At 48.2% G+C, this 16,842-nt stretch overlaps 1 protein-coding gene across 2 annotated transcripts in view; it reads right to left on the bottom strand.

Moving 5' to 3' along the window:
• Positions 1-1,190: 1,190 nt before the first annotated feature.
• The window catches only part of AARS1 (alanyl-tRNA synthetase 1), a 38,793-nt gene continuing 23,141 nt past the window's right edge, over positions 1,191-16,842 (bottom strand). For both annotated transcript variants that reach the window (XM_083370304.1, XM_083370305.1), the window contains exons 5-22: positions 16,635-16,780; positions 15,517-15,708; positions 14,449-14,593; positions 13,826-13,971; positions 13,553-13,661; positions 13,174-13,324; positions 12,148-12,272; positions 10,270-10,414; positions 9,645-9,823; positions 8,873-8,986; positions 8,143-8,349; positions 7,191-7,375; positions 6,388-6,496; positions 6,046-6,159; positions 4,559-4,678; positions 3,365-3,451; positions 2,719-2,832; positions 1,191-1,915 (exon numbers count right to left, since the gene is read on the bottom strand). In XM_083370304.1, coding sequence (XP_083226430.1) covers positions 1,730-1,915; positions 2,719-2,832; positions 3,365-3,451; positions 4,559-4,678; positions 6,046-6,159; positions 6,388-6,496; positions 7,191-7,375; positions 8,143-8,349; positions 8,873-8,986; positions 9,645-9,823; positions 10,270-10,414; positions 12,148-12,272; positions 13,174-13,324; positions 13,553-13,661; positions 13,826-13,971; positions 14,449-14,593; positions 15,517-15,708; positions 16,635-16,780 — 2,574 coding nt within the window. In that variant the 3' untranslated portion in view covers positions 1,191-1,729. The remainder of the gene's footprint in view (positions 1,916-2,718; positions 2,833-3,364; positions 3,452-4,558; positions 4,679-6,045; positions 6,160-6,387; positions 6,497-7,190; positions 7,376-8,142; positions 8,350-8,872; positions 8,987-9,644; positions 9,824-10,269; positions 10,415-12,147; positions 12,273-13,173; positions 13,325-13,552; positions 13,662-13,825; positions 13,972-14,448; positions 14,594-15,516; positions 15,709-16,634; positions 16,781-16,842) is intronic.

Here is a 16,842-nt window from a genome sequence, read left to right as displayed (position 1 = left end):
TCCCATGTATTTTACCAGGAAACATAAATAGGGCAGCCTAGAAAGGTAAGTGCCCTCCTAACCATACCCAAGCACTCAAGAGTTTGTTGCCAATGTCCTTTTGCGGTATGAGTTCACAGTGACCCAACCCTAACAATAAGTGGAATTTTCCTCCAATGGGATTTTCCCATGTATTTTACCAGGAAACATAAATAGGGCAGCCTAGAAAGGTAAGTGCCCTCCTAACCATACCCAAGCACTCAAGAGTTTGTTGCCAATGTCCTTTTGCGGTATGAGTTCACAGTGACCCAACCCTAACAATAAGTGGAATTTTCCTCCAATGGGATTTTCCCATGTATTTTACCAGGAAACATAAATAGGGCAGCCTAGAAAGGTAAGTGCCCTCCTAACCATAACCAAGCACTCAGAGTTTGTTGCCAATGTCCATTTTGCGGTATGAGTTCATGATGACCTAACCCTAAGTGGAATTTTCCTCCAATGGGATTTTCCCATGTATTTTACCAGGAAACATAGATAGGGCAGCCTAGAAAGGGAAGTGCCCTCCTAACCATACCCAAACACTCCAAATTTGTTGGCGATGTCCATTTTCCTGTATGAGTTCATGGTAACCTAACCCTAAGTGGAATTTTCCTCCAATGGGATTTTCCCATGTATTTTACCAGGAAACATAAGATAGGGCAGCCTAGAAAAGTAAGTGCCCTCCTAACCATACCCAAAGTTTCTTTTGAGTCAAGATCTCAGGTGATTTTGTGGCCATAAATCGGGTGAATTCTATGGAAACTACCTGGAAATGGTTTGATACTAACCTTTCCTCCTTGAGACTTTTCCAATTTTCCAGTCAAGTCAGCGAACCTTATGGTCCCTCACCCAAGTAAGAGCCTGGCCTCACCCTGCTTAGCTTTTTCAAGATCACCCAAAGCTCACTGGACACGGACACCTAGCTGGGCATAATTAAGGTCATCAAGATAATTTCAACAAGCCTCGTTATCGGTTCGAGTTACAATTTCAACAAGCCCATCATCCTTAACCACAGCTTGTTACCCGACTGGGAAAGGCTTCCTTTTCCAAATGTTTTCTGCCAAGAAGATAAAAGGGGAACGAACTGTGCAAATCCAAAGCTTGCACTCTGTTCCTGGTTGCATGCAAGGTGGTGAACCAGTAAAATGACACACTTGTTATTTCCATTGTGCGATATACAGAGTCTGCTTGTTTTATTCAGCACTGGCCCTGTCTGACCTCTACTGGTCGGGCAGGCTTGTTCTAACGGAGGTTAAAACGACGAGGGAAGGGAGGTTTTCACAGTTAGAAAGGAGAAATGCAATGACGGCGGGCCCGGTTCATCCCTGCGTATACTCACGTTACAATACCCCGAACGCAGTGCTTAATCACAGATGAGAAGAAAACCGAAGAATTCCCTTTAAACTGCACAGTGGCATTGCGATGAAGGATACACTTATGTGACAACTGGAGGGTGTAAAAGGAAGGCCGGTTCCTTAGCAGCAGATGTCCTGAGATGGCATGGTTACTCCCAGGAGACGGGGCCCAAAGTGACACAGCTCCGGCTTCACATCCAGGTAATTGACTTTTCCAACCACCTCTCTGGGGTTTGTGCCAGATGGATGTAGAACCACCTGTGGTCTAGTCCTCCACCGATGGTGCTAAAAGGAACGTCTAAGCTATTGGCCTACAGGCAAGGAACAGCCTTCCTGGCTTTGATCCCAGGTGGGGTTCAGTTCTTCAGCTCGCCGAGCTTCAGCTTGGCAAATTCGGTGGCCACCTGCAGGGCTTCCTCTAGGCAATCTGTGTTTTTGCCCGTCGCCTGGGCCGAGAGATCTTTCCCTCCTCCCTTGCCCTCCATCAGGACGGTGACCTGCTGCACCCACTCGCTGGCCTTCAGCCCTTTGCTGGCGACTTCCTGAAAACAACAGAATGGAATTATTTGTAGCCCCTCAGCGCTCTCTGAACTTGGTCGTTCATTCTTGCAGACGTTTCGTTCTCAAATACGTTACCTGGTTTGGGGATGAAATGTCTGCAAGAATGAACAACCAAGCTCTGAGAGCACCAGGAGCTCCGCCACTTCCCGAAAGACAGGACGTTTGCAAATCTGCAATTTAAGCAAACCGTGCTAAAGGAAAGTCAGATGCAAATCTCAGCATCCTTCATCAATGGCCATATAGGCTGAGGCTATCTGGGGAAAAAAATCTCATAGGCTTTTTCATTGTTGCTCTAGATCTGTGGTGGCGAACCGGTGGCACACGTGCCACAGGTGGCACGCAGAGTCCTCTCTGTGAGCATGCATGCTGTTGCCCCAGTCCTAGGCCTTCAGCTGGGTTTTATAAAACCTTTTCGTTTAGGCCTTCACTACCGTGTGCACACAAAAAAAAGGTTCAATCAATTTCAACTTCTCACGGGGGAAAAAAGAAAGATCTCGCAAAGCTGGAATTGATGGAATGAACTTTTTCGTCCCACCCAGTCTGCCTTTACCACTGTAGCCATGCCCACCCAATGGGCCACGCCCACCCGGCACCCGAGGATACATAAGTGGGTTTTGGGTTGCAGTTTGGGCACTCGATCTCTAAAAGTTTCGCCATCACTGCTCTAGAGATCTATAACTTATAAAGAAAAAGAAGGGGACTCCTACTTCTTGAATGATCCATATTATTTCTCTCTGGCCAGTTGGTGCCCACAGCCTCAGAGGGGGCTGCCCACCTGGCTTACCTGAGGAACTTGGCATAAGCAGGTAATTTTGCCTGCTTCATTATCCACGCTGAAAAGCATTGCTGCTGTCTCGGGGGAAAGAGTCTTCAACAGCTTCAGGGATTCGTTCAAGGCCTGGAGAGAAAGAGGGTGCTGTGAACTGGCATTGCAAGGTGGACCAGGAAAGAACTCAACCCCCCCCCCCATCATTTGGCAATCAGGCTGAAGGGAAGCCCACAGATCATTTCATGCCAAGAAGACGCGAGTGTGTGTGCAGCCACTTCTTGTCCTCTAGATGGGGACCAAACGTGCAACCTTCTCTCTGTGCTTTGTTGTTGTTCAGCCGCTAAGTCATGCCCGACTCTTTGCGACCCCATCGGCCGTATCTCTCTGCGCACCGCTGCCCATTTCACAACAGCACTAGCGCTTAGACTTATCCACCGCTTCATAGTGCTTTAGAGCCCTCTCCGAGCGGTTTACAGAGCGTATTGCCCCCAACAATGTGGGTCCTCATTTTACCAACCTGGGAAGGACACAAGGCTGGGTCAACCTTGGGCTGGTCAGGATCCAACTGCTGGCAGCCAGCAAAGTTAGCCTGCAATACTCCATTCTAACCACTGTGCCACCACAACCTCACAGAGGATGGTAGCGCTGAGAAAAGAAGTACCTTAGCAGAAGCACCGTTCTCCATTTCCAGAATGACCAGAGGCTGGTTGGGATAAGCTTCAATGAGCTGTTTCATCTTGTCCAGCACCTTGGAGACAAAAGAGAAGCATGAGACAAATGTGAGGTTGCCTAACTGAGGCGCCAAATGACAGGCGGAAAAATGATGCTCCTTGCAAAGGCAAAGAGAGGGCTTACTCTACATTAGTGGGACTTCAACTCCCAGAATTCCTCAGCCAGACCTGGCTGGCTGAGGAATTCTGGGAGTTGAAGTCCACAAGTCTTAAAGTTGCCAAGTTTGAAGACCCCCTGCTCTATATGTGATACTTAGTCGGGGTCCCAATGCCGGAAGATTAAACAATATGTAGTGTGCCAGGTACAAAGGCAAATGCACGTGAGAAAAATAAATGCACCAACTTCTCAGCCAAGTCTGGCTTGCTAAAATGAAGACTCCAGACAGAAGGTGGGATAAGTTATGACAACCTTTGGCAACGTAAAGTTCTCCCAGATGTTTTAAGAGTTACACATGCCAGAATTTCTATCCAGTGTGGCAAGTTAGGAATTCCAGAAGTTTTAGTCTTTGCACAAACCACACACACACACACACACACACACACAGAGAGAGATTGGGAATTGTTCTCTTAGGATTATGTTTCTAAAGATGGCCAAGTTAAAGGCCCAGAACCTTTCATTCAGAAAGATGACACCACATGATAAAAGAAAACAGCCATGCTGCTCTTTATGGTACAAGTGATGAGTCTTTATGATGAGTCTGCCCATCATGGCCACACTTTGCAATGGTCATAACACGGGTCACCAGTTTGACTAACCCGAGTTTATGATTTTTTGGGCAGTGGCTGTTAGGCGAAACAGGCAGTCCTAAAAGAACCTCCGGGCTTGTTAAGGGAACCCATGGTCCGCTATGCGCTGGTTTTGCCCCAAACCAGAAATGCCAATTATCGCCAAAAACCTTGCAAAAGGTGGTCAGGCCATAAATGCCGAGCACCTGAAGTGCATTCACATGATCATGGGGTGAGCGGCGGAGCTGGAACTTCAGAACCAGGTGGTTAAGTACCTCCAAGCAGGTCCGTCCTGAACTTTGAACGGCCGCTAGGCAATCGGTCTCAAATCAAGGACTACCTTAGAACAATTTCTAAGCTCTTTGCGAGTCACAGACGGAGAAAGAAAAGGGGCTCACTCGTTTCTGGATGTCGGCCTTGTTGGCCCGATCCAAATCGTCCATAATCTTCTTCAGTGCTTTTAGGGCCTCTCTGAGTTCGTCCTTGTGCCATTGGGGAACGACGGCCGTAGCCAGTGCCTGCAAAAGGAGTCGCACCTTGATGTTACAATTTCGGATCGGGTGGGCTCCCGTTGCTAAAACCACAAGTTCTTTCATCTGGGACTGGGACATTCAAGAAAGAAATCCCTCTACCACAGTGATGGTGAACCTTTTAGACACCGAGTACCCCCAAAACGCCCCACCCCCTCTGCCCCCGCTCCGCCCTCCCACACCCTGCCTGACTGCCCACCGCCGATCAACCAGGCAGCCCTGCAGCGCCATGGCGGCCACGCCCCCCGCTTGTGCCCCACAGCATCATCTGTGCATGACGGGGCGCGAGGGCGGAATCTTGTCCCGGCTGCCATGTCCTTGGCTGCTCTGCTCCATGTGGGCTGTGCCCGGGGGCGATTCTCCTCCAGAGGGGGCCTGCTGAGGAGGAGGGGGCCACAGGGGAGGCAGAGCTGGGGCGACGGTGCGCATGCCCACAGAGGGCTCTGCGTGCCACCTCTGACATGCGTGCTGTAGGTACACCACCACTGCTCTACTAGATAGATAACTTTGTCATTTTTTTTTTACTGTGGCCACATTGGCACACATTGAAAATGAAATTTACTTGCTTGCTCTCCAAAGTACACATACACAATACACATTTAAACATGCCCTATAGAACATAGGTATGCACCGTCACCCTTACGTATAGATAACGTCTAACTAGTAATCACCGTCCATCTTGAATACGTAACAGAAAGAGGCAGCTTCGGGGTTCATAAGGTTAATACTGTATGAAATGAAACTAAGGCTGAATCTGGATGTTCTGCTTCGCGTACCACGAAGCCCCCCCTCCTCCCCGAAGGCAACAAGGAAAACAGGCTGTGAAGAGGACGCGTAGCCTCCCAATCTTGCAGACTCTGCTCAAGTAAGGCTTATATGTCCTATCCTGGATGGAAGAGAGGGAACCGCCTTGCCAAGCACAGACCACCCCAGCATATAGCAATAGCCAATAGCACTTAGACTTATATACTGCTTCATAGTGCTTTACAGCACTTTCCGATCAGTTTACAATGTTAGCATCCTGTCCCCCCCCCCCCCCCCAACAACCTGGGTCCTCACTTGACTGACCTTGGAAGGGTGGAAGGCTGAGTCAACCTTGAGCCGGTCAGGATCGAACTCCTGGCAGTGGGCAAAGTAGAATACCGCATTCTAGCCACTGGGCCACCAGGGCTCTTGAATGGGATAGGTACTGAATTTGCATTCACTAGGCAGAGACCTTCAAGCGATACGTGAAGTCCTGCCTATAAACCCAGCCGGCGAGACGTAAACTGCAACTCTTCAGCGAGCTTGGAGAGGACCAGCCTTACCAGAGGATCCCAGGAGAGAGGCGCTACAATGGCCTTTTCTTTCCTTACCTCGCCAAGATCCGCAATCTCACGCTGGACTTCTTTGTTGGGTGTCGTTTGGATCTTCACTTTGGTTTCTAGGTCAGCCAGCTGCTTGTTCAGACCGTCTGCTGTCCTCAGTGCCTCAAAGAGAAAAGGGATCCAGGGTTACGGAAGAGAAGAACATTTGCTCCCCAGCGGGCCTCAAGCGAAGATGATCAGGCTGACCCACACCTGTGGGCAAGAGTCTGGTCTCTTGGCTTAAAATTAAACAGAGATCCAACGGATCAGACCGGGTGTATCTAAAACAGGTCAGCTTCTCAACTTGCTCGGCTTCCCCAAAGCGTCTGGCTTTCTTCCTTCTCCACTTACCTTCTGTGCTTCGGCGCCAGTGACGCCCACTATCCTCCGGATGCCCTTCGCTATCGCTTCCTCCGACACAATGACAAAGTGCCCGGCGTGACTCGAGTTCTGCAAATGCCTGTAAACACACGGCAGGTTAGGAGGCTCTAGGCGAGTTCTCTAAAACCTCTTGTCTCAGCAACTGAAAAAAATGTCTGCCTTGGAAGACCTAATCTGCTAGGTCACGGGTCGGCAACCCTTGGCTCTGGAGCCACAAGTGGCTCTTTCAGCCTTCTCCTGTGGCTCCCAGTCCTCCTCCTCCGCCATTTTCAGAGAGACAGAGACAGGCACTTGTGCTTCCCTTCTCTCTCTGTGTGTGTATGTGTGTAAAAAAGAGTGGCCTCACGCTGTTCTCCGGGAAGCTCACAAGGAAGCAGCAGAAAGCAGGGCAGGAGAGCCAGCCCAATAAGAATGTCTCTTAGCTTGTCCGAGAACAGTATGAAGCCAGCTTGCCAGGTGAGCAGAAGATCGGAGAGAGGGGGAGAGAGAGAGAGGGAGGGAGAGAAAGAGAGGGAGAGGGAGGGAGGAAGGGAAGGAGAGAGAAAGCGCTCATGCACAGCAGCCTCTATTTCTTTTTAATTAAACTCTTCAATCAAGCTCCCCTCCTCAAGTGCATTTTTGCAGCTCCCAGTGTTTTTTTCCCCCCTCTGGGAAACGGGTCCAAGTGGCTCTTTTGAGTGTTTAAGGTTGCCGACCCCTGTGCTAGGATAATGTACGATTTGTAAGTTTTGGTTTCCCGATGCAGCCCCTTTTTGCGACCCCAATGTACTCACGTGCCCCCACAGAATTCGACCGACGTGATGGCACCCGCTGCGCTGGAGGGGTCATTCAGCATGTCCTCAACTGGTATGCCAATTGAGACAACACGGACAGGGTCGGGGTAAGTCTCATCAAAGACCGCTCGGAGTCCCTGGATGGCCTTGGCAGCTGCCAGCGGACAGTCCTTGGCGTACACAATCTGGGTAATTGATCACAGGGACACTGAAGATTAACAGATTCCAGGGGAGGGGATCCAGTAGCCGTACCTACTGTTTCTTAGTGCAACCATCTCAAGATCCTTCTATTTTTCTGCCAAGGTACAAAGCCCCAGCGTAGGTAAGCAAAATTTGGCCCCTAACCGTGCCTGTTGAAGCCATCACAGGCTTCAATTTAATTTCCTTTCAGCAGGTCAGCTGCGTCTTAATCTCAGCTCTATATAATCATGCCGAGAAAAGTTATAATCGGGCCCCAAATCCAGCAGCTGTGCCCATGCAATAAATGTACACGGTTGGTTTTAATAAATAAAAGAATGGGATAGAATTCTATGCTCAAGAGCCATGGGGGGCACAGTGGTTAGAATGCGGTGTTGCAGGTTAATTCTGCCCACTGCCAGGAGTTCGATCCTGACGGGCTCAAGGTTGACTCAGCCTTCCAGACTTCTGAGATTGGTAAAATGAGGAGCCAGATTGTTGGAGGTATGTGTGTGTGTGGGGGGCAATATGCTGATTCTGTAAGCCGCTTAGAGGGCTGTAAAGCGCTATGAAGCGGTATAAAAGTCTTAAGTGCTATTGCTATTCGCAATTGGTAGGGAAAGTAGAGAGTGGCCTATTTTCTCTACGTGCTCATGTGCATCTGAACAGGGAAATTCAGTTGTCTCTAGTTATCCACTTGTTTCCGGAAACCAGAGAAGTAATTATATTCCAAACGGATTCAAGACAAGCACACTGGTGCACACTCTCACTCTACCTTGGCTTCTTGAATCATTCTGTTAACAATCTCTTCTGCCTTCTTGATTTCCTGGGTGGACATTGCCCCCTTGGCGGTGAAATCAAACCGCAATCGGTCCGGAGCCACCAAGGATCCCCGCTGATCGGCTTCTCCCAGCACAGAACGTAACGCAAAGTTGAGGATGTGGGTGACCGTGTGGTTGCTCATAATGGGCCTTCGCCTTGGCTGAAAGGCAAGAGAGAGGTGACTGGAGATATGAGGAGCTGCAAGGGAAAGCAGGAAGGATCCGTCTCATCAAGGATCCAAAAAGTCAGGATCTATTCTGGTCAGCCGGTTCTGGTCCCTAAGTGATCTAGGCAATAGACTAGCGCAGGGATCCCCAAGCCCCGGGCCGTGACCCACTATTGGGCCATCAGCTGTTTGGAACTAGGCTGCAGAAGTGGTGGGCGAGCATCCCTACTTATGCGAGCGGCAGGCGAGCGCATGCACGCGTACTCCAATTGTACAAGGGATGGGTGTGCGTGCCCGCTGCTCGTGCAAATGGAGCTCTACACGTGTGCTTGCTGGCCACTTGCGTTGAACTATTCCCTCATCCCCCCGCCAAGCCAGTCTGCAAGGGCGGAAAGGTTGGGAAACTCTGGGCTACCAAATCAAATTTTAATCAAGACTTTATCATTAAAAAAAGGATTAGAGGAAGAACCCAAGTCAACTTTCTTTTATCTTCTTCTTCCCTTCTCGAGTCACTCACCTCATCAATAAACAAGCGCACAACGTCTCCCACCTTGAGGGTCCCGTAGACTGTGCCCACGTGGAGCACGTAACCTCCTCGGACTTGTACGTTTTTCACCGTAAATTCTGTCTTCTGCAAAGCAAAGGGCAAAGTCAGCGGATGTGGTTCGTCAAATCGATCAGGGAGGTTGATAACAAAGAGCAAACCCAACGAGCTCAGAGCACGCTAGAGCCTAGATCCATGGGAGTGAACTTATAGCACACGTGCCACAGGTGCCACAGAGAACCCTCTCTGTGGTCATGTGCGCTGTAGCCCCAGTCCTAGGCCTTCAGCTGGGTTTTATAAAACCTTTTCGCTTTAGGCCTCCGCCGCCATGTGCAAAAAAAAAAAAAAAGTTCAATCAATCAATGTCAACTTCTCACGAGAAAAAAAAAAGATATCGCAAAGTTGGAATTGATTGAACTTTTTAGTCCCAACCACTCTGCCATTACCACTGCAGCCACGCCCACCCAATGGGTCATGCCCAATCGATGGGCCACGCCCACCCAGCACCCGAGGATACATAAGTGGATTTTGGGTTGCACTTTGGGCACTCGGTCTCTAAAAGGTTCGCCATCGCTTGCCTAGATCCTGTTCTGATCATCTCCTACCAGACTAAAGAACCAGTTATGATCCTCCCAACATGCTAGTTAGCAGACATTAAGGGGGAGGAGGATGGCTTATTAGTCCACAAAGCTCTCCCATTCCGAAATGGATCACGGTTCCCACCAAATCTCTTTGGCCAACTTACATCTTCAGCCCTATCGTCTTCCTTAACAAAGTAGCCTTCATCGTAGATCTGCCCACCCTGCTCAGCATAGAAGCAGGTCTGGTCCAGTACAACCCCACACTCTTGGCCTGTATGAACTTCCTCCACAAAGGTCTTTTCCCGTCGGAGAGCTTTCACTGTGGCCTCAGGGTTATTAAATTCTGTAGGGCAAAACAAAAACACCCCAAGAGGGTAAAAAAAAAAAGACAGGTGAGCTTTGTTTTCACATCAGGAAGCCAAAACGATCATGCAAAAGATGGGCAAGGACAGCCTTGACATTTTCAGAACGGACCACTCAGCTGCGTGATCCACTGGATGAATAAGGAAAGCCATGCTAACCAAGAAGTTCTGAATCTGAAACCAAAGAAGGCCACTTGTTGGGTGTGTTGAAGGCAGGCCTTGTGCTAATAATGCCCTGGGACAGGCAGAAGATGTTGCACCTAACCAGGGGTAGGCAACCTGGGCTCTTTTATGACTCGTGGACTTCAACTCCCAAAATTCCTGAGTCGGCATAACTGACTCAGGAATTCCTGGGAGTTGAAGTCCATGAGTCATAAAAGAGCCGAGGTTGCCTACCCTTGCACTGAACGAACAGCCTGGAACTCACCATAGAAGCCTTCTGGATCTGACCGATAGTTGTACTTCAGGGAGTCGTCCGTGGGCTCCAGGTCTCTGGCACGGAGATCTTCAATAGCATAGATGTCCAACATGATGAGGTCTTCATCGCCAGCTCCCTTGCCCTGGGACTTCAGCTGGAAATGTAACAAACCCAAACGTGAAGGCTGAATTAAGGGACTGAGGAACTGCCACAAAGAAGAGGGAGTCAAGCTATTCTCCAAAGCGCCTGAAGGCAGGAGAAGAAGCAACAGATGGAAACCGATCAAGGAGAGAAGCAACCTAGAACCAAGGAGAAACTTCCTGACAGGGAGAACAATTAATCAGTGGAACTGCTTGCCTCCAGAAGTTGCGGATGCTCCAACACTGGAAAATTTTTAAGAAGAGATTGGACAACCATTTGTCCAATATGGCATAGGGTCTCATGCTTGAACAAGGGGTTGGACTAGAAGACTTCCAAAGTCCCTTTCAACTCAAGATATCTACTCTGATTAGATGAATTAGGACAAGATGCTTTGCTAACAAAGTCAGTCTTTTCCATTCTGCATATAAATGAACTATGTGGCTTTGCTGTGATTGGTGGCTGTTTACAATCAGGATGCATTTCACTTACATTCTGGTAAACTGCTCAATCCTACCCACATATATAAAGATACAGGTGCTCCTTATAACCGCAGCTGGGACTAGAGTTTCCACTGCTGAACAAAGCGGTTGCTAAGTTGTGCCTGATATTATCTTTTTCGCTGCGGTGGCTAAGTGGAATATCGAAGCTGTTAAGTGAATCAACTTCATTTATTTTGCTTTTCAATGATCGCATGAACCCGGGATGCTGCCATTGTCGTAAATACGTGCTGGTCGCTAAGGGACCGTGGGGATACTGCGAGTCATAAATATGAGGATCAGTCGTAAGTCACCTTTGGCGAAGATGGCCAAATTGACTGCAATTAAAACACACACACACACACACACACACACACAGAATTACTTCTGTTTCATCTTGGAAACCACTTTTGGACTTTGTGCTTGAGGTGCTGGAAAAAAATGAAACTTTGATTTTGGGTTCTACTGATTCAATAGGTCTGTTGTGGTAGAAAGGGCTAGTTTGTATTCTTACATAAAAGTAAAAAGTTGAGGTTTGATGCTATTATTTATTCTACTGCACCAAAGTGAGTCGGAAATCTTCCTTTTTTCCCCGTTGCCTTACACCAGGGGTGTCAAACTGCCGGCCCGCGGGCTGGAGCGTCACGGAGAAACCGCGCCCATCCCATTTTCAGCAATGGGAAAAAGTTCCGATACATCGCACAACATCACGTGACGTTGCGAGTTTGACATGCCTGCCTTACACTTTTCCCTCCCTTTATTTTCCTACTATTTTCTTTTGTATTTTACATTAAGGTAAAGGTAAAGGTTCCCCCGCACATGCATGCTAGTCATTTCCGACTCTAGGGGCCGGTGCTCATCTCCGTTTCAAAGCCAAAGAACCAGCGCTTGTACGAGGACGTCTCCGTGGTCATGTGGTCGGCATGACTAGACGCCAAAGGCGCACGGAACACTGTTACCTTCCCACCGTAGTGGTCCCTATTTTTCTACTTGCATTTTTATGTGCTTTCGAACTGCTAGGTGGGCAGAAGCTGGGACAAGTAACAGGCGCTCACTCTGCTACGCGGCACTCGGGATTCGACCCGCCAAACTGCCGACCTTCTGATCGACAAGCTCAGCGTCCTAACCCAAGCTACTAAAACAAAAACCACCCTTTTCAGGGCCCTTTTAACTTTGGTCACTAAACAAATAGCTGTAAGTCGAGGATTACCTGTCCACATGCCCCGTGAGACTGAGATTGCTAACTTTGTCAGCGGTAGCCAAGCCCTACCTGAGCGGTCTTCCTTTCCTCCTCAAAGGCCTCCATGTCGATTTTTAAGCCCTTCTCTTCCGCAATAAGCCCAGTGAGATCCACGGGGAAACCATACGTATCATATAGGAGCCAGGCTGTGTCTCCTGGACAGGGGCCAGAAAGAAAGAGCCAACAGTCAAAGAACGCACCATGAAAACATCTTCACCTAGAAAATGGATACTCTCTTTTGAGGGTCATCCTGCCTCAGAGTTGAACTTCCGTTTCTCTTCAGGCTCTCTAAGCGAGAGGAGAAGGAAAAAGAAGGGGCTGGTGCAACATGCACAGAGAGCTGGCCGTGGAAAGCAATGGTAGAAAGAACAAGAGGGTTTTTTTAACAGGAGGAAAGAAATCTGGCGTGAATGAAGCAAGACCTCGGTCAGGCCTTCTCACACCAAAGGATGAAGGACACTCGCCCCCTAATAATTAGAGCCCCTAAATTTGTGGTTTACACCAGTGGTCTCCAACCTTTGCGGCTCGGTGGACGGGTGGAGGCAGCAGCAGCGGAGTGGGGGGAGGGGATGCGGCCTGCCAGTGAGCTGTGAACTGGGGGCTGGGGAAGAGCAGGTCAGCATGGAACCAGTTCATGCCAGGCATCTTCAAGGCTGTTTACTCTGAGGGTGGAAAGTTACCAGCCCCAACACCTCAGCGTTCCCAAAGCATCTTGGTGGCATCGCATTGGCTGGACTTGGACTGGTCGTGGGGAGAAGGATGGGGAGTGAAAGAAATAGTTTTGTACTGATGTGCGGGAAACCTAGATTCCTCCTGACTTTACTGCAAGCAGCATCTTTTAGTAAAAGTACCTTTCACATCAATCAAATGGAGTTGAGGGTTTTTCTTTCCTAAGGGACCAGACTGAGGCAGGTCTGACAGATTCCTATTCAGCCCTACCATGTTATACTAACTGGTGACCTTTTAAAAGAAGTAAGACTATCCTAAGAGATGTGTGACTTCACACGCTGAGTAGTTAACGGGGACTATTAATAGGAAGGGTAACATGTTATGTACCAGGGATTATTTTATTGTCTCCTAAACTCAGAATCTTCCTGTCAAGAATGCGGCGTCCTCGGTTGAGGGTCTTCAAGAACTGCACCTCCTCTTCATTGATAATATCTTTCACCATCTCTGGATCTTTTGTTAGTTCAGGGAAGGCTCCACCCTGAGAAGAACAGGATTCAGTGAAGGAAGGTCATCTCATCTGCTCAGCCATCCATGCACCAAGAGAAGTGTGCGGAGCAGCCTTCCCTGAGGCTTTCTAGGTAGCATGGAGACTACAACTCCCAGAATTCCAGTGGCCCTGCTGGGCTTCAGGGTACAATTCTATTTTAACGAGAGGGCAGGAGGTTGGGGACCGCTGCTCAAGGGCAAAACACCAGAGTAGGCTTACCAGGGACTGAACCACCACATCGACCAGTGTGGCGAAGAATCCCTTGGGAGCATTGAGCTTCTCATGAGCGTAGCGCACAGCACGTCGGAGGATGCGCCTCAGAACATACCTGCAGTAAGGAACAAGAGGTGGTGAGAATCTTTCACATTCTGGCTAGTCGTATTTCTGAAAACATGTTTTCAGTAATTAGGTTTTCCTAATCAAATGTACCTCAAAAAAAATCCCTTTGGTTTTAATCCAGCCCTCACCCCAGGGAATTATGGGCAGTCTCACCCTCTGCCGGTGTTATCGGGTCTCCCGCCATCTGAAAGGGCTATGGTGATGGTTCGGGCATGGTCAGCCAGAACCCGATAAGCCATGTCTATGCCATCAACATCTTCCTCACCAACCCGCCCGGCATAAGTTCGGCAGCCAGTCCCCTGTGAAAAAGAAGAAATGAAACCATAAATTTTCATGAATGTGAGCCAGTGCCAGTACTGACTTATTATTTGCTATTCTCCAAAGCACCTGAAGGCAAGACAAGAAGCAACAGATGGAAATTAATCAAGGGGAGAAGCAACCTAGATCCAGTGAGAAATTTCCTGGCAATGAGAACAATTAACCAGTAGAACGACTTGCCTCTAGAAGCTGTGGGTGCTCCGACACTGGAGGCTTTTAAAAAGAATCTGGATCACCATTTGTCTGAAATGGAATAGTCTCCCGTTTGAGCAGGGGATTGGGCTAGAAGACCTCCAAGGCCCCTTCCAATTCTGTTATTCTGTCCCACGACTTTAGGGCCACCTGTTAAGTCTGTTAAACTCCCTTGTTCCAAAACCCTTTCAGAAAAGTCTGGGCTATGCTCTCCAGAGGCCGAACCCTGGGCTGACAAACGGATCCGCCATGAACTCGGGGCGTACCTTCTGAATAGCCTCAAAATAAGGCATAAAAAGATTGGTGTCATAGTTGGACATTTTGTTCTGCAACACGGACACCAGCCGCTCCAGCCCCATCCCGGTGTCAATGCTTTTCTTCGGCAGTGGTTTCAAGGTCCCGTCAGCCTCTCTGGCCCAAGAAGAAGAAAAACATATATATATATATAAAACTGTTGGGATCAGGAAACACTAACAGAAATCCAGTCTTTTCTCTTCGCCCCAACTTCATGCAATCTAGAAACTCCACTGGATTCATAAAGACCGGGCACTAAAAAAGCAAAATCAAACTAATATAGAGCAATGGAATACAGGTAGTCCTCGACCTACGACGCAGTTCGTTTAGTGACTGTTCAGGGTTAAAACGGCATTGAAAAAAGGGACTTATGACCGTTTTTCACACCTATGGCCGTTGCGGCATCCCCAGGGTCACGTGAACAGAATTCAGACGCTTGGCAGCCGACTCTTATTTATTTTTATTTTTTATTTATTTTAATTCCATTTATATCCCGCCCTTCTCCGAAGACTCAGGGCGGCTTACAAGCTTAGCAGTAGCCTTCATTCTATGTATATGCCTACTTATTAGGGCTTTCACACCCCTCCCAAGCGGCATTATTACAAAGTCAGCTTAATTGCCCCCAACAATCTGGGTCCTCATTTTACCTACCTCGGAAGGATGGAAGGCTGAGTCAACCTTGAGCCTGGTGGGACTCGAACCTGCACTAATTGCAGGCAGCTGGTGTTACTTAAGGAGGCATTAGCCCACTGCTCCACCACGGCTCTATTTATAACGGTTGCAGTGTCCCGGGGTCACACGATTGCCTTTTGTGACTTTTGATAAGCAAAGTCAATGGGGAAGCCATATTCCCTTCATAACCATGTGACTAACGGAAATTGAGGACTACCTGTTATACATACAGAGAGAAACAAATACATCATGCACATAGATGCCTAGTATAAAAGTGGGAACAAATTGGTCCAGTGCTCTTCCTCATGAGCGACTGGAAACCCACAGCTAGGAGATCTCAAGCAAAAGGCGATCGATTCCTGCGTCACCTGTTGAACTGTATGAACACCAAATTCCAGATCTCGAGCACGTTGGGGTCATCTTGATTGACCAGGTGGGAAGCGTCTCGGTCCCCAATCCGGTCGTAATGCATCTCGCTGCAAGGACCACAGGGCCCCGTGTCTCCCATTTCCCAGAAGTTGTCCTTCATGCTGCCTGGAAGAATCTTGCTCTCTGTCAGACTGAAGGAGTAAAAAGTTCCATGAGTTAACAGAGTGAGGAAAAAGTTCACACATTGTGGCTTCAGTGCTCTGGATTGATTAGGAATGCACGATATTTTGAAATAGCATTTTCCTCCATTTTTGTGCTATCCAAATGTGAGCCTGGGAACGTGATATTCTGAGAAATGCAGGCCCATCACTAATGGATGGTGCGAGGTTAGGAAAATCGGTATCTGAAGTCTACTTACCAAGTTCTTTAAAAAAAAAAGTAATGTTATCACGTTAGCAAGGCTAAGATAGTGCTAAGATATTTCAAAACTATATATAACGACAAGGAATACCCCACCAGCAGAGATAATGCTCCCTTATTATTTTGTGCAGCAAAATAATAAGCCACTTTGGAAGAATCCTGGTTAAAAAATGGTGGTTTAAAACATGCAATATGAGAAGCAAGACAGACGATCCAGATGTGCTTTCTGGGTGGCCTCCTTTCCACTAAACCAGAGCTTCTTATTTATTTATTTTTTTCTTTCAGGATCCCTTCCCGCTTTTAAAAATCATGGAGGACTCCAAAAAGAGTTGGATGGGATTGTAATACAGCATCATTCTTAAACCCGGCAAATAATTTCAATTTCACAGACTCCTTGAGAAGGTCTTGGGAGTACACTTTAAGAAGCACCGCACTAAACTTGCTCGTAAATCACAATTCTTGGTTCAAAAGTAACAACGAACCTGGGATTAGTTAAACTGATTCCCGGTTTGTTTGTTTTTCTTAAGAGCACAAAGAGTTTGCACGATGCAAAGAAAGGAGAAATTTTAAGGCACAGGCTAGTTTGGAAAGACTAAGGGAGGCCACCCCTCTGACACCTTCGCTTCTTTTGGGAGGGGTTGGACAGTCTCTCCTGTTCAGATGCTAAGGAAGAATTTCCTGGCTCATCCCAACTCACCCGAGATCCAGCCAAATCTGTTTACAATCTAAGTCAGGCTCCAAGCCGGCTGCCTCGTTGCCACCAAAATAAGTCACATACAGCCTTTCGATGGGGATGCCAAATTCTTTGGTGAGGAGGTCCAGAGCAAGTTTGCAAGCCAGTTCCTGAGTGGACAGTGAAAAACAAGGCAGTGAAGATCCTGCCAGACCTCTTTTCTTTCTTTTTA

This window comes from Vipera ursinii (assembly GCF_947247035.1).
Source record: "Vipera ursinii genome assembly, chromosome: 10".
Taxonomy (NCBI): Eukaryota; Metazoa; Chordata; class Lepidosauria; order Squamata; family Viperidae; genus Vipera; species Vipera ursinii.
This window is presented reverse-complemented; position numbering and strand designations above follow the sequence as displayed.